This window comes from Pseudophryne corroboree, chromosome 10, assembly GCF_028390025.1.
Source record: "Pseudophryne corroboree isolate aPseCor3 chromosome 10, aPseCor3.hap2, whole genome shotgun sequence".
Classification (NCBI taxonomy): Eukaryota; Metazoa; Chordata; class Amphibia; order Anura; family Myobatrachidae; genus Pseudophryne; species Pseudophryne corroboree.
The window spans coordinates 206260531-206282643 of NC_086453.1; the positions used below are offsets into that span (position 1 = coordinate 206260531).

Below are 22113 nucleotides of genomic sequence, written 5' to 3' on the forward strand. Positions count from 1 at the left end.
TTCCCAGAGCCGCGCCGCCGTCCCCCTCACGGAGCCTGAAGAGAGAAGCCGGGTGAGTAAAGAAGCAAGAAGACTTCAAAGGCGGCAGAAGACTTCAGATCTTCCGGAGGTACCGCGCAGCGCGCCTTTGCTCCCTTACACAAGCGGCACTACATGGGTGCAGGGCGCAGGGGGGGCGTCCTAGGCAGCAATAAAACCTCATATTTCACCTGGCTTTATGTATATACATTGCCTAGACAATGTATAGGGGCACCCGCCAGTATAAAAAAACGCGGGACCGAAGTGCGCCATATAGGGGGCGGGGCTTCCTCCTCAGCTCAAACCAGCGCCATTTTCTCCACAGCACAGCTGCAAAGACGCTGCTCCTGGCCCTTCACTGCTACCACAAGTGCACAAAACGAGGGGGGGGGGCACGGCAATTTGGTGTTGATTTCTGTTATATAGAGAGCGCTTAGAGGTCTGGGGCATTGGTTAATTCCTTCAGACCGGTGGGGCGCTGGGTGTGAGCTGGCAAACTCCCTTTCTGTCTCTCTGGAGGGCCTTACTGTGGGTCTGTCCCCTATAGTCCAGTGTGTTTGGGGGTGTCAGTACGTGTGTGTCGACATGTCTGAAATTGAATGCTTTTCCCAGGAGGAGGCTGGTGAGGGAGCAGTACAGAATGTGGGAGTGACTCCGTCGGCACCGCCGACTGCTGATTGGGTAGATATGTGGAAAGTTTTAAATGCAAGTGTGGCTTTACTGCATAAGAGGCTAGACAATTCTGAGTCTCAGAACCAAGCATGGAGACAATCCATGGGTGAGGTTTTATCACAGTCTCAGGCCCCCTCAGGGTCTCAGAAACATCCATTTACCAAGGTAGCAGACACAGATACCGACACGGATTCCGACTCCAGTGTTGACTATAATGATGCCAAGTTACATCCTGAAGTGGCTAAGAGTACTCAGTACATGATTGTGGCTATTAAAGATGTGTTACATATCACGGAAGACCCCACTGTCTCTGACACAAGGGTCTGTATGTTTAAGGAAAAGAAGCCTGAGGTAATGTTTCCTCCCTCTCATGAATTGAACGCTCTTTTTGAAAAGGCTTGGGAGTCTCCTGACAAGAGACTGCAGATTCCCAGGAGAATTGCTATGGCGTATCCTTTCCCCTCGCCGGATAGATTACGGTGGGAATCATCACCCACAGTGGACAAAGCCCTGGCGCGTTTGTCCAAGAAGGTGGAGCTACTGTCCCCTGACACGGCAGCCCTTAAGGAACCTGCGGATCGGAAACAGGAAACTACCTTAAAATCTATTTATGTTACTACCGGTACGCTACTCAGGCCGGCCGTGGCATCAGCATGGGTGAGTAGCGCTATTGAAAAGTGGGAAGATAACTTGTTATCTGACATGGACACCCTGGATAGGGACAGTGTAGCTTTGACGCTGGGTCACATCAGGGACGCAGCAGTTTATTTAAGGGACGCTGCAAGGGATATTCGCATCTTGGGATCAAGGGCCAATGCCATGGCAATCTCGGCTAGGAGGGCGTTGTGGACTCATCAATGGAATGGTGATGCTGACTCTAAGAAGGCTATGGAGGCTCTGCCCTACAAAGGTGAAGTTTTGTTTGGTGAGGGCCTCGCGGAGCTGGTTTCCACAGCTACCGCGGGTAAGTCTTCCTTTTTGCCTTTTGTCCCTCCACAGCAAAAGAAAACACCTCAGTACCAGATGCAGTCCTTTTGGTCGCATAACTTCAGAAAAGGACGTGGCTCTTCCTTCCTCGCGGCCAGAGGTAAGGGAAGAGGTAAAAAATCCCCGGCTGGGGCAAGCTCCCACGAACAGAAGTCCTCCCCGGCTTCAACCAAGTCCACCGCATGACGCTGGGGCTCCGCTGCGGGAGTCCGCACCGGTGGGGGCACGTCTTCAACTCTTCAGTAAGGTCTGGGTTCGCTCGGACCTGGATCCTTGGGTGCTAGATATTGTGACCCAGGGATACAAGCTGGATTCCAAGACGTGCCTCCGCACCGATTTTTCAAATCGGCCTTACCAGTTTCTCTTCCAGAGAGAGAGGTAGTACGTGTTGCAATACAAAAGCTGTGTCAACAGCAAGTCATTGTCACGGTACCCCCGTCACAATGGGGAGACGGGTTTTATTCAACCCTGTTTATGGTCCCGAAGCCGGATGGCTCGGTCAGACAGATTCTGAACTTAAAATCCCTCAACCTTTATTTAAAAAAAAATCAAATTCAAGATGGAGTCTGCAGTGATCTCCAGTCTGGAAGGGGGGGATTTCTGGTGTCGGCCGACATAAAGGATGCGTACCTACATGTTCCCATATATCCTCCTCATCAGGCGTACCTGAGGTTTGCTGTACAGGATTGTCACTACCAAATTCAGACGTTGCCGTTTGGTCTTTCCACGGCCCCGAGGATTTTCACCAAGGTAATGGCGGAAATGATGGTGCTCCTGCGCAAGCAAGGGGTCACAATTATCCCGTACTTGGACGATCTCCTGATAAAGGCGAGATCACAGGAGCAGTTACTGAAAAGCGTTGCGCTCTCCCTGCATATCCTGCAACAGCATGGCTGGCTCCTAAATTTACAAAAGTCGCAGTTGATTCCGACAACTCGGCTATCGTTTTTGGGCATGATTCTGGACACTGACCTGCAGAGGATCTTTCTCCCGTTGGAAAAAGCTCAGGAAATCCAGAACATGGTCAAGGAACTTCTGAAACCGCCAAGAGTGTCGATTCATCACTGCACTCGAGTGTTGGGGAAAATGGTGGCGGCCTACGAGGCCATTCCGTTTGGCAGGTTCCATGCAAGAACGTTTCAGTGGGACCTGCTGGACAAGTGGTCCGGGTCCTATCTGCAGATGCACCGGAAGATAAGCCTGTCCCCCAGGACCAGGGTTTCTCTCCTGTGGTGGCTCCAGAGTTCTCTCCTTCTAGAGGGTCGCAGGTTCGGAATTCACGATTGGATTCTGGTGACCACGGATGCGAGTCTCCGAGGTTGGGGAGCGATCACACAGGGACAAAATTTCCAGGGAAAATGGTCAAGCCAGGAAGCTTGTCTGCACATAAACGTGCTGGAGTTAAGGGCCATCTACAACGGCCTGCGGCAGGCGGAACATCTTCGCGACCGGCCTGTCCTGATTCAGTCGGACAACATCACAGCCGTGGAGCACGTAAACCGCCAGGGCGGAACGAAGAGCAGAGCGGCGATGGTGGAGGCCACCAAGATTCTTCGCTGGGCGGAAAAACATGCAGGCGCTCTGTCAGCGGTCTTCATTCCAGGAGTGGACAACTGGGAAACAGACTTCCTCAGCAGACATGATCTCCATCCAGGAGAGTGGGGTCTTCATCAGGAGGTCTTTGCAGAAGTGGCAAGTCGTTGGGGACTTCCTCAAATAGACATGATGGCGTCTCGCCTCAACAAGAAGCTTCAGACATATTGTTCCAGGTCGATTGACCCTCAAGCAATAGCAGTGGACGCACTAGTGACACCGTGGGGGTTTCAGTCGGTCTATGTGTTCCCTCCGTTTCCACTCATCCCAAAGGTATTAAGGATCATAAGAAGAACAAGAGTTTGGACGATACTCGTTGTTCCAGATTGGCAACGGAGGGCCTGGTATCCGGATCTTCAGGAATTACCCACAGGAGATCCCTGGCCTCTTCCTCTAAGAGAGGATCTGTTACAGCAAGGGCCGTGTGTGTTCCAGGACTTACCGCGGTTGCGTTTGACGGCATGGCGGTTAAACGCCAAATCCTAGCTAGGAAGGGTATTCCCGGGGAAGTCACACCCACTGTACTCAAAGCTAGAAAGGAGGTAACGGCGAAGCATTATCACCGTATTTGAAGAAAATATGTGTCTTGGTGTGAATCCAAGAAGGTTCCTACGGAGGAATTTCAGCTGGGTCGTTTTCTCCATTTTTTGCAAGCAGGTGTGGATGCGGGCCTAAAATTAGGCTTCATTAAAGTGCAGATTTCGGCCTTATCGATTTTCTTTCAAAAAGAATTAGCCTCACTTCCTGAAGTGCAGACCTTCGTGAGGGGCGTGTTACACATTCAACCTCCATTTGTGCCCCCTGTGGCGCCATGGGACCTTAATGTGGTGTTACAGTTCCTTACGTCACATTGGTTTGAACCTTTACAGGAGGTAGAGTTGAAATTTCTCACTTGGAAGGTGGTCATGCTGTTGGCCTTGGCGTCCGCAAGGCGGGTGTCTGAATTGGCGGCTTTGTCTCACAAAAGCCCCTGTCTGGTTTTCCATGAGGATAGAGCAGAGTAGAGAACTTGTCAACAATTTCTGCCAAAGGTGGTTTTGTCGTTTCACATGAACCAACCTATTGTGGTGCCTGTGGCTACTGAAGCCTTGGCTGATTCCAAGTCTTTTGATGTAGTCAGGGCTTTGAAAATGTATGTAGCCAGAACGGCTCGGGTTAGGAAGACAGAGGCGCTGTTTGTCCTGTATGCGGCCAATAAGGTTGGCGCTCGTGCTTCTAAGCAGACTATTGCACGCTTGATCTGTAATACGATTCAGCAGGCTCATTCTACGGCTGGATTGCCGGTACCGAAATCGGTGAAAGCCCATTCCACTAGGAAGGTGGGCTCATCTTGGGCGGCTGTAATGCCGAGCAGCTACTTGGTCGGATTCAAACACTTTTGCAAAATTCTACAAGTTTGATACCCTGGCTGATGAGGACCTCATGTTTGTACAATCTGTGCTGCAGAGTCATCCGCACTCTCCCGCCCGGTCTGGAGCTTTGGTATAAACCCCATGGTCCTTTTGGAGTCCCCAGCATCCTCTAGGACGAAGGAGAAAATAGGATTTTAATACCTACCGGTAAATCCTTTTCTCTTAGTCCGTAGAGGATGCTGGGCGCCCGTCCCTGTGCGGACACTATCTGCAGCACTTGTTTAATAGTTATTGCTTGTGTTACACAAAGGTTGTGTTTCGGTTATGGTCAGCCTGTTGCTGATCTCTTTGGTTCACGCAGTTACCTGGTTTTAGTTAAATGCCATGTTGTACGGTGTGTTGTGGTGTGAGCTGGTATGTATCTCACCCTTAGTTTAACAAAATCCTTTTCCTCAAAATGTCCGTCTCCTCTGGGCACAGTTCCTATAACTGAGGTCTGGAGGAGGGGCATAGAGGGAGGAGCCAGTTCACGCCCATTAAAGTCTTAAAGTGCCCATGTCTCCTGCGGATCCCGTCTATACCCCATGGTCCTTTTGGAGTCCCCAGCATCCTCTACGGACTAAGAGAAAAGGATTTACCGGTAGGTATTAAAATCCTATTTTTAAACTTGTTATTTTATGTATATTATATGGCCATATATGCTCTCTTTGTGAAATAAATATATATAATTTTTTATATTTTTAATTGGACTGGACAGCGCTTCCTATTAAAACTTTGGTTTTAAATCTACATTTTTGATTGCATGTTAATACAGGTTGAGTATCCCATATCCAAATATTCCGAAATACGGAATATTCCGAAATACGGAATTTTTTAAGTGAGACTGAGATAGTGAAACATTTGTTTTCTGATGGCTCAATGTATACAAACTTTGTTTAATACAATATATTTAATAACTTTGTGTATTATATGACCTTCAGGCTGTGTGTATAAGGTGTATATGAAACAAAAATGTATTGTGTGTATGTATACAAACTTTGTTTAATGCACAAAGTTATTAAAAATATTGGCTAAAATTACCTTCAGGCTGTGTGTACAAGGGGTGTAGTACGGTATGCCGGCGCTCGGGCTCCCGGCGACCAGCATACCGGCGCCGGGAGCACGACAGCGTGGCGAGCGCTAAGGAGCCCCTTTGCGGGCTCGCTGCGCTCGCCACGCTGCGGGCACGGTGGCGCAGGGGGGTCGTGGACCCCCACGAGGGAGAATAGCTGTCGGTATGCCGGGTGTCGGGATTCCGGCGCCGGTATAATGTGCGCCGGGATCCTGACATTTGGCATACTGAAGACCACCCTGTACAAGGTGTATATGAAAGATAAATGCATTCTGTGCTTAGACTTAGGTCCCATCGCCATATCTCCTTATGATATGCAATTATTCCAAAATACGGAATAATCCGATATCCAAAATACTTGTGGTCCCAAGCATTTTGGATATGGGATACTCAACCTGTACTTTTAGTGCTTGCTGGGACTTGTTTTAAAACAGGTGCCACAGGTTGGCTAACCAAGATGTGTCCAAGCTTGCGCAAGCAACACGAACTTAAATGACTTGTAAGACATGTATACTTTAAATAATGCATAGGATAACAATTACATTTGTACTCTACCTGATTCTTAAAACTTCTGTTCCCTTTATCAGTGTTCTGCATCTATTACGTGACTCGGGGCATCCTGCAGGAGAATCGCCAGGAACTCATTGTCTTTGTCCTCTCCATTCTACTGGAAATGATTCGTGCCATTGTCAACTTCAGTGTTCTCTCCAAAGATGCTAAACCTGATATACAAGTGAGTTTTGTTAAGTTTCATCCCACAATTACCCTGTGTTCTGGAAATGACCAGGGTCTAACTGGGGGGGCGGGCGGGGGATCCGGCGGGATGGAGCAATGGGGCACCAGAACAGCACATTGGTAGCAGGCCAGCCATAGCGGATGGCGGAGACTGAGCTGACCCTGCATATTTTTATTTATTTCTATTTTTATTTAAAATTTCCACAATACTCGAAATATCCACTGGAAAGAATATGCTTCCTGATTATAGTGTTTCAAAACACTGAACATAGCGCTTTTGTTTTCCCCATTATGTGTTCATATTTTGAATGCAGCGTAATGTGGAGATTTTTGTCAAGACCTTATTGCATTGGGGAAATGATACCCTTTACTTATTACATAGGTGAACACCATCCATATTTTGTCTGTCTGTCTGTCTGTCAGTCTATCTGTCTATCTATCTATCTATCTGTCTATCTATCTATCTATCTATCTATCTATCTATCTATCTATCTATCTATCTAATGTTAGGGTTAGGCTGCGGGGAGGGATAGGGTTAGGGGGTTTATGGGGAAGGTAAGTAAACCCTGTCGGGATCTTCTCCATCGGGATGCTGCTGTCAGTCATATGACCATCGGCATCCCAACCACTGGTAAAAGGTATCACACCTGTCTTATTTTGTAATTTTACCTGCTAGGTTGTCTGATGGCCTCGCACACAAGAAGATGGAGGTTATCAGCCAACCTGATCTTCCAAGCTGCCTGATGAAGTGTCACCAGTTAGGATGGGACCATACCGTTGGTCAGTTTGGTTGAATTACCCAACCAAAATCTTATGCCGACTGCACATGGATGATCAGCCATACGTAAAAGTGGGCAGTTTGGATGAGGGGGGTAATTCAGATCTGATCGCTGCTGTACATTTTCGCGCAGCGGGCGGCCAGATCCGAACTGCGCATGCGTCAGAGCTGTACTGCGCCGAGGCGTTGCACAAAACAGCGATGGGATGGTGCGAAAACTCCAAATATGCGGGCATTTGCAAGGAGATTGACAGGAAGAGGCCGTTTGTGGGTGGCAACTGACCGATTTCCAGGAGTGTCCGGAAAAACGCAGGCGGGCTCAGGCGTTTTGAGAGAGGGTGTCTGACGTTTGCTCCAGCCCCGATCAGCAGGATTCCATCGTACAGGAAGAGTAAGTCCTGGGCTGCGCATAGACTGCACAAACTGATATTCTCTTATGTCCTAGAGGATGCTGGGGTCCACATTAGTATCATGGGGTATAGACAGGTCCACCAGGAGCCATTGGCACTTTAAGAGTTTGAGAGTCTGGGCTGGCTCCTCCCTCTATGCCCCTCCTACCAGACTCAGTTTAGAAAATGTGCCCAGAGGAGCCGGTCACAGCTAGGGGAGCTCTACAGAGCTTCTTTAGTAAAGGTTTTTTCTCTTACGTCCTAAAGGATGCTGGGGACTCCGTAAGGACCATGGGGTATAGACGGGCTCCGCAGGAGACATGGGCACTACAAAGAACTTTTAGTATGGATGTGCACTGGCTCCTCCCTCTATGCCCCTCCTCCAGACCTCAGTTAGATTCTGTGCCCAGAGGAGAATGGGTGCACTACAGGGGAGCTCTACTGAGTTTCTCTGATAAAAGAATTTTGTTAGGTTTTTTATTTTCAGGGAGCACTGCTGGCAACAGGCTCCCTGCATCGTGGGACTGAGGAGAGAGAAGCAGACCTACTTAAGTGATAGGCTCTGCTTCTTAGGCTACTGGACACCATTAGCTCCAGAGGGATCGGAACGCAGGTCTCCCCCCGCCGTTCGTCCCAGAGCCGCGCCGCCGTCCTCCTCACAGAGCCGGAAGATAGAAGCCGAGTGAGTATAAGAAGAAAGAAGAGTGCAAAGGCGGCAGAAGACTTCAGATTTTCCGTGAGGTAAGCGCGCAGCGGTAACGCTGCGCGCCATTGCTCCCACACATTACACACACGGACAGGCACTGATGGGTGCAGGGCGCAGGGGGGGTGCCCTGGGCAGCAATATAAACCTCTGGACTGGCATTTTTAATATATGGGCTGCGGAGGCAGTAGATATATACATTCCCCGCCATTATTTGTACATTTGTGCGGGACCGAAGCCCTCCGCTGAGGGGGTGGAGCTTGGTCTCACAGCACTAACCAGCGCCATTTTCTCCACAGTGATCTGCAGAGAAGCTGGCTCCCCGGACTCTCCCCTGCTGAACGGTGATACAGGGCTGAAAAAGAGGGGGGGGGGGCACATGTAGGCGCAGTGAGTGTATATCACGGTTAATATATATATAAAAGCGCTCTATCTGGGAATTGGTTCCAGTGTCAGTTGGCGCTGTTTATCGGTGTCAGTTGGCGCTGGGTGTGTGCTGGCATACTCTCTCTCTGTCTCTCCAAAGGGCCTTGTTAGGGAACTGTCCCCTTATAGATATATCCCTGTGTGTGTGTGGGGCTGTCGGTACGCGTGTGTCGGCATGTCTGAAGCGGAAGGCTCATCCAAGGAGGAGGTGGAGCAGATGATTGTGGTGTCTCCGTCGGCAACGCCGACTCATGATTGGTATGATATGTGGAATATTTTAAATGCAAATGTGACATTATGACATAAGAGAATGGACAAAGCTGAGTCCAGGGAAACAGCAGGGAGTCAATCCACTGATTTGACTGGGTCACAGGGCCCGTCAGGGTCTCAAACGCGTCCCCTATCCCAAATAGCAGACATTGATACCGACACGGATTCTGACTCCAGTGTCGACTATGATGAGGCAAGATTATACCCAAAGGTGGCCAAAAGTATTCATTATATGATTTTGGCAATAAAAGATGTTTTGCATATCACAGATGAACCCTCTGTCCCTGACGCGAGGGTGCGCATGTATAAGGAAAAGAAACCGGAGTTAAAACTCCAGACAAAAAACTGCACATTCCCAAGAGGATCCTTATGGCGTATCCTTTCCCTGCAAAGGGCAGGGTACGGTGGGAATCCTCACCCAGGGTGGACAAGGCTTTAACGCGTCTGTCCAAGAAGGTGGCGCTACCGTCTCCAGACACCGGAGCCCTCAAGGATCCTGTGGATCGTAGACAGGAAACTACCTTAAAATCAATTTATACACATACAGGTGCTTTGCTCAGGCCGGCAATAGCATCGGCATGGGTTTGTAGCGCAGTTGCAGCGTGGACAGATACCTTATTAGCTGACTTTGATACCCTGGACAAGGATACCATTTTACTGACTTTAAGTCACATTAAAGACGCAGTCTTATATATGAGAGACGCTCAAAGAGACGTGGGGCTGCTTGGTTCCAGAGCCAACGCCATGGCAGTTTCGGCGAGACGAGCTCTGTGGACCCGCCAATGATCGGGTGATGCCGATTCAAAGAAGCATATGGAGGTTTTACCTTACAAGGGTGAAGTTTTGTTTGGGGATGGTCTCGCGGACCTGGTTTCCACAGCGACCGCGGGTAAATCTACATTTTTGCCTTTTGTTTCCCCACAGCAAAAGATAACTCCACAATATCAGATGCAGTCCTTTCGGTCGCATAAGTCCAGAAGAGGTCGGGGCCCCTCTTTCATCGCCAGAGGTAAGGGTAGAGGTAAGAGAACACCTGCAACGAATAGTTCCCAGGAGCAGAAGTCCTCCCCGGCTTCTGCTAAATCCACCGCATGACGCTGGGGCTCCAGTGAGGGAGTCCGCGCCGGTGGAGGCACGTCTGGGTTTTGTCAGACGTGGATCCTTGGGCGTTGGAAATTGTATCCCAAGGTTACAAAATTGAGTTCGAAGAGGTGCCCCCTCGCCGATTTTTCAAGTCGGCCTTGCCAGCCTCTTCCCCGGAGAGGGAAGTAGTATTAGATGCAATTCAAAAGCTGTGTCAACAGCAAGTGATTGTCAAGGTTCCCCTGGTCCAACAGGGAAAAGGGTACTATTCAACCCTGTTCGTGGTCCCGAAGCCGGATGGTTCGGTCAGACCCATTTTAAATCTAAAATCCCTAAACCTGTACTTGAAAAAGTTCAAATTCAAGATGGAATCACTCCGGGCTGTGATATCCAGTCTGGAATGAGGGGATTTTATGGTGTCGCTGGACGTGAAGGATGCCTACCTTCATGTCCCCATATTTCCTCCTCATCAGGAGTACCTGAGGTTCGCGGTACAGGACTGTCATTACCAGTTTCAGACGTTGCCGTTTGGGCTTTCCACGGCCCCGAGGACTTTTACCAAAGTGATGGCGGAAATGATGGTGCTCCTGCGCAGGCAGGGAGTCACAATTATCCCGTACTGGGACGATCTCCTGATAAAGGCGAGATCGAGAGATCAATTGCTGAAAAGCGTGTCGCTCTCCCTGAGAGTGTTACAACAACACGGTTGGATTCTCAATCTGCCAAAGTCACAGTTGATTCCAACGACTCGACTATCATTCCTAGGCATGATTCTGGACACGGAACAGAAGAGGGTTTTTCTACCAATGGAAAAAGCCCAGGATCTCCAGAACATGGTCAGGGACCTGCTAAAACCAAAAAGAGTGTCTGTTCATCAATGCACTCGTGTTCTGGGAAAAATGGTGGCAGCCTACGAGACCATCCCCTTCGGCAGGTTCCATGCGAGGACGTTTCAGTGGGACCTTCTGGACAAGTTTTTCACGTGGATAGGGCAGAGTTGAGGACTCGCCCTCACTTTCTGCCAAAAGTGGTCTCATCTTTTCATGTGAACCAACCTCTTGTCGGGCCTGTGGCTACACGGGACTTGGAGGATTCCGAGTCCCTGGATGTAGTCAGGGCTTTGAAGATTTATGTGACCAGAATGGCTAGAATCAGGAATACTGAAGCTTTGTTCGTTCTGTATGCGGCCAACAAGGTTGGCGCTCCTGCTTCAAAGCAGACTATTGCTCGCTGGATCTGTAACACGATTCAGCAGGCGCATTCTATGGCAGGATTGCTGTTACCGAAATCGGTTAAGGCCCACTCCACTAGGAAAGTGGGCTCTTCTTGGGCGGCTGTCCGAGGGGTCTCGGCATTACAGTTGTGCCGAGCAGCTACTTGGTCGGGGACAAACACCTTTGCAAAGTTCTATAAGTTTGATACCCTGGCTGAGGAGGACCTCCTGTTTGCTCAATCGGTGCTGCAGAGTCATCCGCACTCTCCCGCCCGTTTGGGAGCTTTGGTATAATCCCCATGGTCCTTACGGAGTCCCAGCATCCTCAAGGACGTTAGAGAAAATAAGATTTTACTTACCGGTAAATCTATTTCTCGTAGTCCGTAGAGGATGCTGGGCGCCCGTCCCAAGTGCGGACTTCTTCTGCAAGACTTGTATATAGTTATTGCTTACATAAGGGTTATGTTATAGTTTTTCGTTGGAACCGTGGCTATGTTGTTGTTCATACTGTTAACTGGGTAAGTTTATCACAAGTTATACGGTGTGATTGGTGTGGCTGGTATGGATCTCGCCCTTAGATTTACAAAAAACCTTCCTCGTACTGTCCATCTCCTCTGGGCACAGTTTCCCTAACTGAGGTCTGGAGGATGGGCATAGAGGGAGGAGCCAGTGCACACCCAGAGTCCAAAGCTTTCTTAAAGTGCCCTATCTCCTGCGGAGCCCGTCTATTCCCCATGGTCCTTACGGAGTCCCAGCATCCTCTACGGACTACGAGAAATAGATTTACCGGTAAGTAAAATCTTATTTTTTTTTTAGAGTTTTTTATTTTACAGGGAGGCTGCTGGCAACAGCTTCCCTGCTTTGTGGGATTAAGGGTGAGAGCACTGTCCGCCCTGCGGTGTCTGAGTCACTATCTCCGCTGACAGGACACTGAGCTCCTGAGGGGATAGATCGTTCCCCGCCACAGGGGATCGCTCACCCCAGCAGCATGCCGCCACCCCCTTACAGAGCTGAAGATCAGTGGCGAGTTAGTCACTGATCCCCCTAGCAAGCGGGGGGCCGGTGTGAAGATGGCGGCAACAGGGTAGGAGCACAGTACTAACTGCGCTCCGGAGGCTCAGCGGTACATATTGCGGCGCTGTGAGGGGCGCCCTTAGTCGGCGCCTGAACCCTGCACTGGTCAGCAAGTCTGTCGGGGTCCGTGGATCTCATCCAGCATTTTACCTCAGGCCAGTATAATCCTTGTGAAGAGCAGGAAGACAGCGCCATTTCGGGGGCAGAGCTTCTCAGAGCGGACCCAGCAGCGTTCAGCGCCATTTTCCTGCCTGCACAGCGCTGTCCAGGAAGAGCAAGTCCCTCCACAGCAACTCCAGCTATCTCTCACGGTACCAGGGGGTTGTAGAAGGGGGGGAGGCTGCATTAAGACTGTGTAACCTATTAAGGTGCACAGTCAGCGCTAGTAGGGGTCTCCCTTTACATTAATAGTGCTGTGTGTGGGTTGGCTCCAATCTCTGTATCTCTCTTGCCATTCTTGGGGGTGAAATTATGTCTGTCCTGCCCTGTGTATGTGTGGAGTGTCTGTGGTCTCCATTAAGCAATGTCCAGGGACTTTGTGTCATATGCTGCAGAGGATATGTCCTCTCAGGATGATCCCATTCCATGTAATCAGGATTGCACTGGTTTAGCACAGATACCAGCAAGGGAGCCTGAGTGGTTATCCTCTATCAAATCTATGATTTCTCAGATTTCAAATAGGGTTGCACAAAATGAATTTGCGGAACCCTTGTGGTGCCATATAAATAAAGGATAATAATAATAATGGCAGTCTGGCCCAGTTCTGGTACCTCAGGGCTCCCTGCTGTAAACGTGCTCTTGCGCAGATCATGCAGGATGATACGGATACCGATTCTGACAGTGCAGACGGTGACGTGTCGCGGGGGGCAGCATCTCTTGCTAAAGGGGTGCAGTTGATGATAGAGTCTATTAGAGATGTGTTGAATATTGCTGATACAACACCCGAGCAGGTTGAGGAGGCTTACTTCACTGAAAATAAGAAAGCCTCGCTAACCTTCAAAGGAATTAAATGCTATTTTTGAAAAGGCTTGGGAAAACCCGGATAAAAATTTCCAGATACCTAAAAGGGTTCTGGTGGCATTTCTTTTCCCGGTAGAGGATAGGAAAAAATGTGAAAACCTGCCTATTGTTGACGCGTCAGTATCCAGACTCTCAAAAAAAGGTGGTTTTACCTGTTCCAGGATCTACCGCCTTGAAAGAGCCGGCTGATCGTAAATTGATAATACGCTAAAATCCATGTACACAGCTTCTGGGGCAATACTATGTCTTTGCCAGTGCTTGGATTGCCAAAGCTATAGTAAAGTGGTCAGGCAAGTTACTTGAAGACTTTGATACTATGGAGAAATGTGATGTTGAATTGTTTTTACATAACATTCAGGATTCGGCAGGATTTCTGGTAGAATCCATGAAAGACCTGAATTCCATGGCTGCGGTCATTTCTTCCATGTCTGTATCAGCTAGTCGAGGACTGTGGTTGCGCCAGTGGTCTGCCGACGCGGAATCCAGGAGAAGTGTGGAGACCTTACCCTACACAGGTCAGGCTCTCTTTGGGGAAGCGTTAGATGCGTGGCTGGTAAGTCACCTTTTCTTCCCTCAGCTACACCTGCTCCGAAGAAACCCTTTTCTTCAGCTACATCACAGCCCTTTCGGTCTACCAAACCCAGAAAGGCCAAGCCGTCCAACACCTTCTTTCGGGGAGGTCGGCCCAAGTCCAAGAAACCTGCAGCTGCAGGTTCCCAGGAACAGAAACCTGTTTCAGGTACACCAAAGTTCTCCGCATGACGGTGGACTGCACGCCCCGGAGGTGGGGCCGGTGGGAGCGAGACTCAGGCATTTCAGTCATGTCTGGGTGTCATCCGGCCTGGACCACTGGGTGCAAGATATTGTGTCTCAGGGGTACAGGGTGGAATTTCAAAATCTCCCTCACCGATTTTTCAAATTGGGCTTGCCAGCCCTGCTGGCAGACAGGACTATCCTGCAAGAAGCCGTCCAGAAGTTGGTGGAGGCACAGGTCATTGTGCCAGTACCACTTCATATGCAAAACAAAGGTTACTATTCGAACCATTTCGTGGTGCCGAAACAGGATGGTTCGGTCAGGCCCATTCTGAATTTAAAATCACTAAATCCCTTTCTGAGGTAGTTCAAGTTCAAAATGGAGTCTCTAAGGGCAGTGATATCAGGTCTGGAGGAGGGGTAATTCCTGGTATCCCTGGATATCAAGGATGCGTACCGCCATATTCTGATTTGGCTGCAGCGTCAAGCTTATCTTCGATTCGCACTGTTGGACTGTCATTTTCAGTTCCAGGCCCTACCATTTGGCCTCTCCACAGCACAGAGGGTATTCACCAAGGTGATGGCGGAAATAATGGTTCTCCTCCGCAGACGGGGTGAACATAATTCCGTATCTGGACGATCTGTATAATTCCGTATCCGTATCTGGACAATCTGTTGATAACAGCTTCTCCTTGGACGATGCCTTTAAGGTCCGTAGCTCTCACGACCCAGCTTCTCAGGGAACATGGTTGGATCCTGAATCTTCCAAAATCTCATTTGGAACCAACCAGGAGGTTGTCCTTTCTGGGAATGATCCTCGACACTGAAGTGCAGAGGGTGTTTCTTCCAGGGGAAAAAGCGTTAGTGCTTCAAACGATGGTCCGGGATGTCCTGAAGCCAACCCGGGTGTGGGTTCATCAGTGCATTCGCCTTCTGGGAAAGATGGTGGTCTCTTACGAGGCCCTCCGTACGGGAGATTTCACGCTTGGTCCTTCCAACTGGATCTCCTGGACAGGTGGTCGGGATCCCATCTACACATGCACCAGAGAATACGTCTGTCACCAAAGGCCAGGATTTCACTCCTCTGGTGGCTGCAGCTGCCTCACCTTCTGGTGGGACGCAGGTTCGGGATTCAGGACTGGATCCTTCTAACCACGGATGCAAGTCTCCGGGGCTGGGGCGCGGTCACTCAAGGGGAAACCTTCCAAGGAAGGTAGTCCAATCTGGAAGCCGGACTGCCAATAAACATTCTGGAACTAAGAGCCGTCTACAACGGTCTTCTCCAAGCGGCCCATCTTCTGAGAAATCGGGCCGTTCAAGTGCAGTCGGACAATGTGACAACAGTGGCTTGCATAAACCGACAGGGCGGAACGAAGAGCAGAGCTGCAATGTCAGAGGTAACAAGAATCATCCTCTGGGCAGAAAAACACGCATTGGCGCTGTCAGCAATCTTCATTCCGGGAGTAGACAACTGGGAAGCGGACTTCCTCAGCAGACACAATCTCCATCCAGGGGAGTGGGGTCTCATCCGGAAGTGTTCAAGGAGGTAACAGATCTTTGGGGTGTACCCCAGATCTACATAATGGCCTCTCGTCTCAACAAGAAGCTTCGGCGGTATTGTTCCAGGTCGAGGAGTTTCATCTGGGACGGTTTCTCCTCTTCATAGAAACCTGTGTGATTATGGGCCTGAGGTTGGGATCTGTAAAGGTCCAGATTTCTTCCCTATCCATTTTCTTCCAGAAACAATTGGCTGCCCTCCCTGAGGTTCAGACCTTTTTGAAGGGATTTCTACACATCCAACCTCCCTTTGTACCGCCTACGGCGCCTTGGGACCTTAATGTGGTGTTGCAGTTCCCCCAATCGGACTGGTTCAAGCTTCTACAGGAGGTTGAGGTCACATTTCTTACATGGAAGGCTCTCACATTGTTGGCCTTAGCTTCTGCTAGACGTTTGTCGGAGTTGGGGGTTTGTCCTGTAAAAGCCCATACTTGATCTTCCACGAAGCGAGAGCTGAGCTCCGGACACGTCAGCAGTTTCTTCCGAAGGTTATGTCTGCATTTCATATCAACCAACCTATTGTGGTGCCAGTATCCTCCTTGGATGTTGTAAGGGCTCTGAAAATCTATGTGAAGAGGACTGCTACTCACAGAAAATCGGACTCTCTGTTTGTCCTGTATGATCCCAAGAAAATTGGGTGTCCTGCTTCTAAGCAGACGATCTCTCGCTGGATCAGGTTCACTATCCAGCATGCGTATTCTACAGCAGGCTTGCCGTATCCTACGACTGTCAAGGCCCACTCTACTCGTAAGGTGGGGTCTTCCTGGACGGCTTCCTGGAGTGTCTCGGCTTTACAACTTTGCCGAGCTGCAACTTGGTCTGGGTCGAACACGTTTGCAAAGTTCTACAAGTTCGATAGTTTGGCCTCTGAGGACCTGAAGTTCAGTCAATCAGTTCTGCAGGAGCCTCCGCGCTCTCCCTCCTGTTCTGGGAGCTTTGGTACATCCCCATGGTACTAATGTGGACCCCTCAGCATCCTCTAGGACGTAAGAGAAAATAGGATTTTGGTTACCTACCGGTAAATCCTTTTCTCGTAGTCCGTAGAGGATGCTGGGCTCCCGCCCAGCGCTCCGTTTTCCTGCTATCGTTATTTGGTTCAGTAAGTTTTCAAGCTAAGTTAGCTTGGTTTGCCTTGTATGTGTGAGCTGGAATGAATCTCGCCACTATCTGTGTTAAATCCTTCTCTCGAAGATGTCCGTCTCCTCAGGCACAGTTTCTAGACTGAGTCTGGTAGGAGGGGCATAGAGGGAGGAGCCAGCCCACACTCTCAAACTCTTGAAGTGCCAATGGCTCCTGGTGGACCCGTCTATACCCCATGGTACTAATGTGGACCCCAGCATCCTCTACGGACTGCGAAAATAGGATTTACCGGTAAGTAACCAAAATCCTATCTTTGTGCAGCTCTGCAACAGTAGCGATCGCACACTTGCACAACACTTTTCCCCTCCCTCTGTAGTCGGCGACTATCTTATCGCAAGGCAGCAAAAAAACGCACGGCAGCCCAGTGATCAGATCTGAATTACCCCTGAGATAAGAATGATCAGCAAGTGCACAGAGAAACTCGTTTCATTGGGGCCTGTAAATTATTATGGGAGGATAACTGCATTGGATTACGGACAAGCTTGTTTTGGAGCCAGCCACTGGATATTTCTGTATGAGGTGGCAACGTGTGTGTCCAGCTTTACCATATTCCTCCGATTCACTGTAACTTTGTTTATCCAGAATAAATCTGTGCTGTGAGTGGTTCCTTTTCTGATAACTAGTTCAGCTAGAAGTGAGATTTTAATTGTAATTTAATTTAAATTTGACAGGAGAAAAGAGAGAAAGCATTTGTACAGGCATACAGTATAATGGTGAGAATCACAGCTGAACCAGTAGTTATGCAGTAGGCTCCCTTCTAGGGACCAGTGTTTATTTTAACCCATTTTTATTTTATTTTTGTTATACAAATGGAGGGCCCAAAATCAGTTTCTTGTCTAGAACCCCACGTGTTCTTAATTAGGCTCTAATGAAAGGAAAAGTGTTACAGAAAGCAATGATCACATACCGCATTCGCTTGAATTATGTTATAAGCCAGCGATTTTTGTTTTTATTTTTTCAATGATTGTTTCTTCAAACACAAGCTGCTGTACTGCATGTATGTCCATTACTACTTCACTGCTCACCTCTGTTACATCTTTCTATTGCTGTTTTTGTCCATTCAGCCGCGATTTATAGTAATCCTTCTTGTGGGTCTTATCCATGTGGTCTGCGCTCTGAGCCTGGTACTGGGGCAGAATATGATGGCTTTCCGGGTCGGCGGTGCTCTGGAAAGTCTGCAGTTGCAGTACAACATGTTAAGCCTTTGCTTTTCACTGCTGACTTTTGACCTGCAAGCACAGGTACTGTAATCATTATTTACTGTATATCTTTAAGTGTTACGTTATTTAGTAATAATGTGATCTTTGGTACCAGGTTACCTAAACTCATGCTGTACAATTTATGCCTAAAGAACAACAATTTGTTTTGAGGTGTTTTACAAAGGAGGGAGGAATTTGCTGTTACAGGGAGGAGAGGAAAGAACGGGCAGCTGCGGGTGAGAGAATGTGCTGCTACAAGGAGGAGAGGAAGGATCGGGCAGCTGCGGGTGAGAGGAAGGAACGGGCTGTTACTGGTGAAGGAATGTGCTGATACAAGGAGGAGAGAAAGGAACGGGCAGCTGCGGGTGAGAGAATGTGCTGCTACAAGGAGGAGAGGAAGGAACGGGCAGCTGCGGGTGAGAGGAAGGAACAGGCTGCTGCTGGTGAGAGAATGTGCTGCTATAAGGAGGAGCAGGAGGAACGGGCTGCTGCAGGTGAAAGAATGTGCTGCTACACGGAGGAGAGGAAGGAACGGGCTGCTGCTGGTGAGAGAATGTGCTGCTGGAAGGGGTTGAGGAAAGAACGGGCTGCTGCGGGTTAGAGAATGTGCTGCTACAAGCAGGAGAGGAAGTAACGGGCAGCTGCGGGTGAGAGAATGTGCTGCTACAAGGAGGAGAGGAAGGAACGGGCTGTTACTGGTGAAAGAATGTGCTGATACAAGGAGGAGAGGAAGCAACGGACAGTTGTGGGTGAGAGAATGTGCTGCTACAAGGAGGAGAGGAAGGAACGGGAGCTGCGGGTGAGAGGGGGTGAGAGGAAGGAACGGGTTGTTACTGGTGAAAGAATGTGCTGATACAAGGAGGAGAGGAAGGAACGAGCAGCTGCGGGTGAGAGAATGTGTTGCTACCAGGAGGAGAGAAAGGAACGGGCTGCTGCTGGTGAGAGAATGTGCTACTACAAGGAGAAGAGGAAGGAATGGGCTGCTGCTGGTGAGAGAAGGTGCTGCTACAAGGAGGAGAGGAAGGAACAGGTTGCTGCGGGAGAGAAAATGTGCTGCTACAAGGAGAGGAGGAAGGAACGGGCTGCTGCGGGTGAGAGCATGTGCTGCTACAAGGTAAAGAGAGAGGACTGTGTTATGGAGGAGGGAAGAATGTGCTGCTACAGAGGAGAGAATGTGATGCTTCAACAAGGCGCACTCTTACCAAAAAATAGACCTAGAAATCCCCAGTTGCCAGTTTTAGACTACCAGTGCGAAATCAGTAGAGGTAGTGCAGTGACTGAGTGAAGAGTTAGGAAGGCTTTAGTAAAAAAGGTGTGTGTGTTTTGGGTGCATTTAATTCTGGGAAACGCAGAGGAAGTCTGACTGCGCATGACAGTGAGCTCCATTAATTGCCAATACCAGTAGCATGAATATTTCTATTCAGTAGTGCACAAGTCTTCTAATATAATTTGACCAATCACACTTGGTGCTATTAATGAGCGCTCATTTGTCCGTTTCTCAAGAATTAACAATAGGCGTCTTTAATATAACAGTGGATTATATATATATATATATAAAACTTGTACCGCTACCAGACTTTAGCCAAAACTAATCTCACACAGTATGATAAGTAAAACAGAGAACAGGTAGATGTTACCACAAACAAAAATGTGTGTTCATGCCTGTCATATGCAAAAGAAAAAAGTTTAAGAGTAGCTTAGTCAAGACTCACAATGCCGGCATTGTAGGAGATAGCAGATTCATGGAATTTTTTGATCGTCCACAGGATCTTCACATGTACTTTAATCATACTAGCCACCAGCACAGACAGGAGCACACTATCAGCTGTCCGGGTGTAATTACTCATGTCCGAGTATAATTCCGCTTGTGCTGTGATAGCAGTTAGTTCCTACTTGTGATCAGATTCTGCTGCTGGCTCCTAGCAAGTCCCTAAATAATTGTGGAAGTCATTTTAATCTATATATTTACAAATAATCTAAAGATAGTTGTGGAAATTGTCTTGAAGATGGTGTTATTGAATATGTATTAAATGAATGACTGGTAACTAGCCAGTTACTCACATGCAGCCATCTTCTCTGCTTCATAACTATTCTTTACCTATTTGCATTTCCTGCCTAGTTATGTGTCCCATACAGCCAGGTTTCTGTTGTGTGAATCTTATCGCAGTTCTCATTCTACTTTATTAATTGCCTGTTTAACCCACTCCTCCTCCTTTATCAAGGCCTATATCCTGCTTAATCTATATTGTCTGATGTTTCCATCGTCACCCACCCAGATGTCTCCCGACATCTTGCCATTGTTTTCCAGAACGCAATTGCATTCCTCATTGATCCAGCTCTACTCTAGAATCTGTAACTGAGAGAAAAAATCACCCCAGATCTCAACAGCACAAAAACATTTTTCCAGAATCAACCTTCCCTGTCATGTATTAATTTCTGAGTACAAATAACAAGAAAGGAAGACTCTTGTGTGGACGCACTTTTATGTATTTAATAAAGAAAAAAAAACAGATATAGGAAATTTTAAGACCTAACTTTTATTTTTTAATCACATTAAATTTAATTTGTATCCTACAGACGGGGGACAGACTCACCATTCATAAATAAAATACAGTTAAAAACAATGGTGTGTTCTGGTCCATCTCTGCAGATAGTAGTTCGAGAATGGAGTGTAGACACAATCAGTATTACCCCGTTTCCCTTAGGCCAGTACAAAGAATAGTATTGATGAAACCTCAATAGGTCAATCAGCATTTGGTAGAACCCATACACCAGAATTTGGGTACCCTGAACTCAAAGCTCAATGATTACATATATTAGATATAAGATATCACTTAACTCCTTCACATCATATCAGTTGCATGATAGAAAACATGGCAAAGTTGCTGACTCTATTAGAGTGAAGGAAGAGAAGCAGTGATCCTACTGTTAGTGCTACATCAGAGTAAAACACTCAAAACTCGCATACAACACTCTTTTTTCCCTAGGGGTCTCGCTACCAGGTACTAACCCAGTCCAACACTGTTTGGCTTCCAAGATCAGACGAGATTGGGCATGTGCAGTGAGGTGTGGTAGTACAGAGTGGGTAGATGTCTCTGCTTCACTAATGAGAGTGTACCTAAATGAAGCTGTGGGAAGTCCGCTTCAGTTCAGTAGAGAAAAATATAGAATTAGGCTCAGTAAGAGCCAAGGAAAGAAAAAAATAGAGATGGTGGATCTACTGTCTACGTTAGACAGGGGGACCTCTGGTCCGAGCTTACTAGTGTACAGTCGTTCCCTCGAATCGTAGATGAGAGTCCACCTAATAAATGTAGGTAGGAAAAAGCATATTTGGTAGAGAAATGATAGTTGCACAAATAATGCTGGTAAATACCCCAGCGTTAGATGTGGTCCATAAACATACAGGAGAAACACTGAGTTTGGGACTTGTTTTGTAATGTATAATTTAAAGAAGATATCTCTGCATTCGCCTGCAGATATTATGAATAGCTAAATAAGCATACTGGGACATAGACCAATATAGGGTATAAACCTAAAAAAAATATTTAACTCAAGATCCAATAAAAGAAAAGACCTATCTGTAGAGTAACTATATTTAGAGAGGCCTTAAGACACAAACTAAAGTTAATGAGAGGTACAGAATCAAAGGACACATCGGTGCATACACAGGTGGATATTATGAGAATTAGCTGATACGGCTTAATGGGCCAGAGTACAAGGATAAGGCAGATATATAAACGTGATCCACTGTTAACTGTCCTACAATAAAAATTCATAATTAAGTGTGAGATTTAAAGCCCTCTAGTGGGTTGAAAAGGTTGTGAAAAGTGAAACACAGACGTGTTGCGACAGATACGGGGTGTGTCGCAGCCAGCTACTGTACCCAGTTGTAGTGGGCCCACCGTAGAGATGGGGGAGGATACTTAACATGTATAATTTCCCCCATCCTGGCACTCACACATCCAGGGGCACACTTGTTTCAGTGTTTGAGTGACTGAAACATACCTTTTGGTATTTGCTGTGCTTAGTGGCATTTGATC

General features: G+C 48.0%; 1 protein-coding gene across 1 annotated transcript in view; it reads left to right on the forward strand.

The window, feature by feature from the left end:
* LOC134966369 (uncharacterized) overlaps positions 1-22113 on the forward strand; it is a 241952-nt gene that overhangs the window by 145493 nt on the left and 74346 nt on the right. The window contains exons 4-5 of the mRNA XM_063943042.1: positions 6321-6466; positions 17939-18115. Of these exons, the coding sequence (XP_063799112.1) occupies positions 6321-6466; positions 17939-18115 (323 nt within the window). The remainder of the gene's footprint in view (positions 1-6320; positions 6467-17938; positions 18116-22113) is intronic.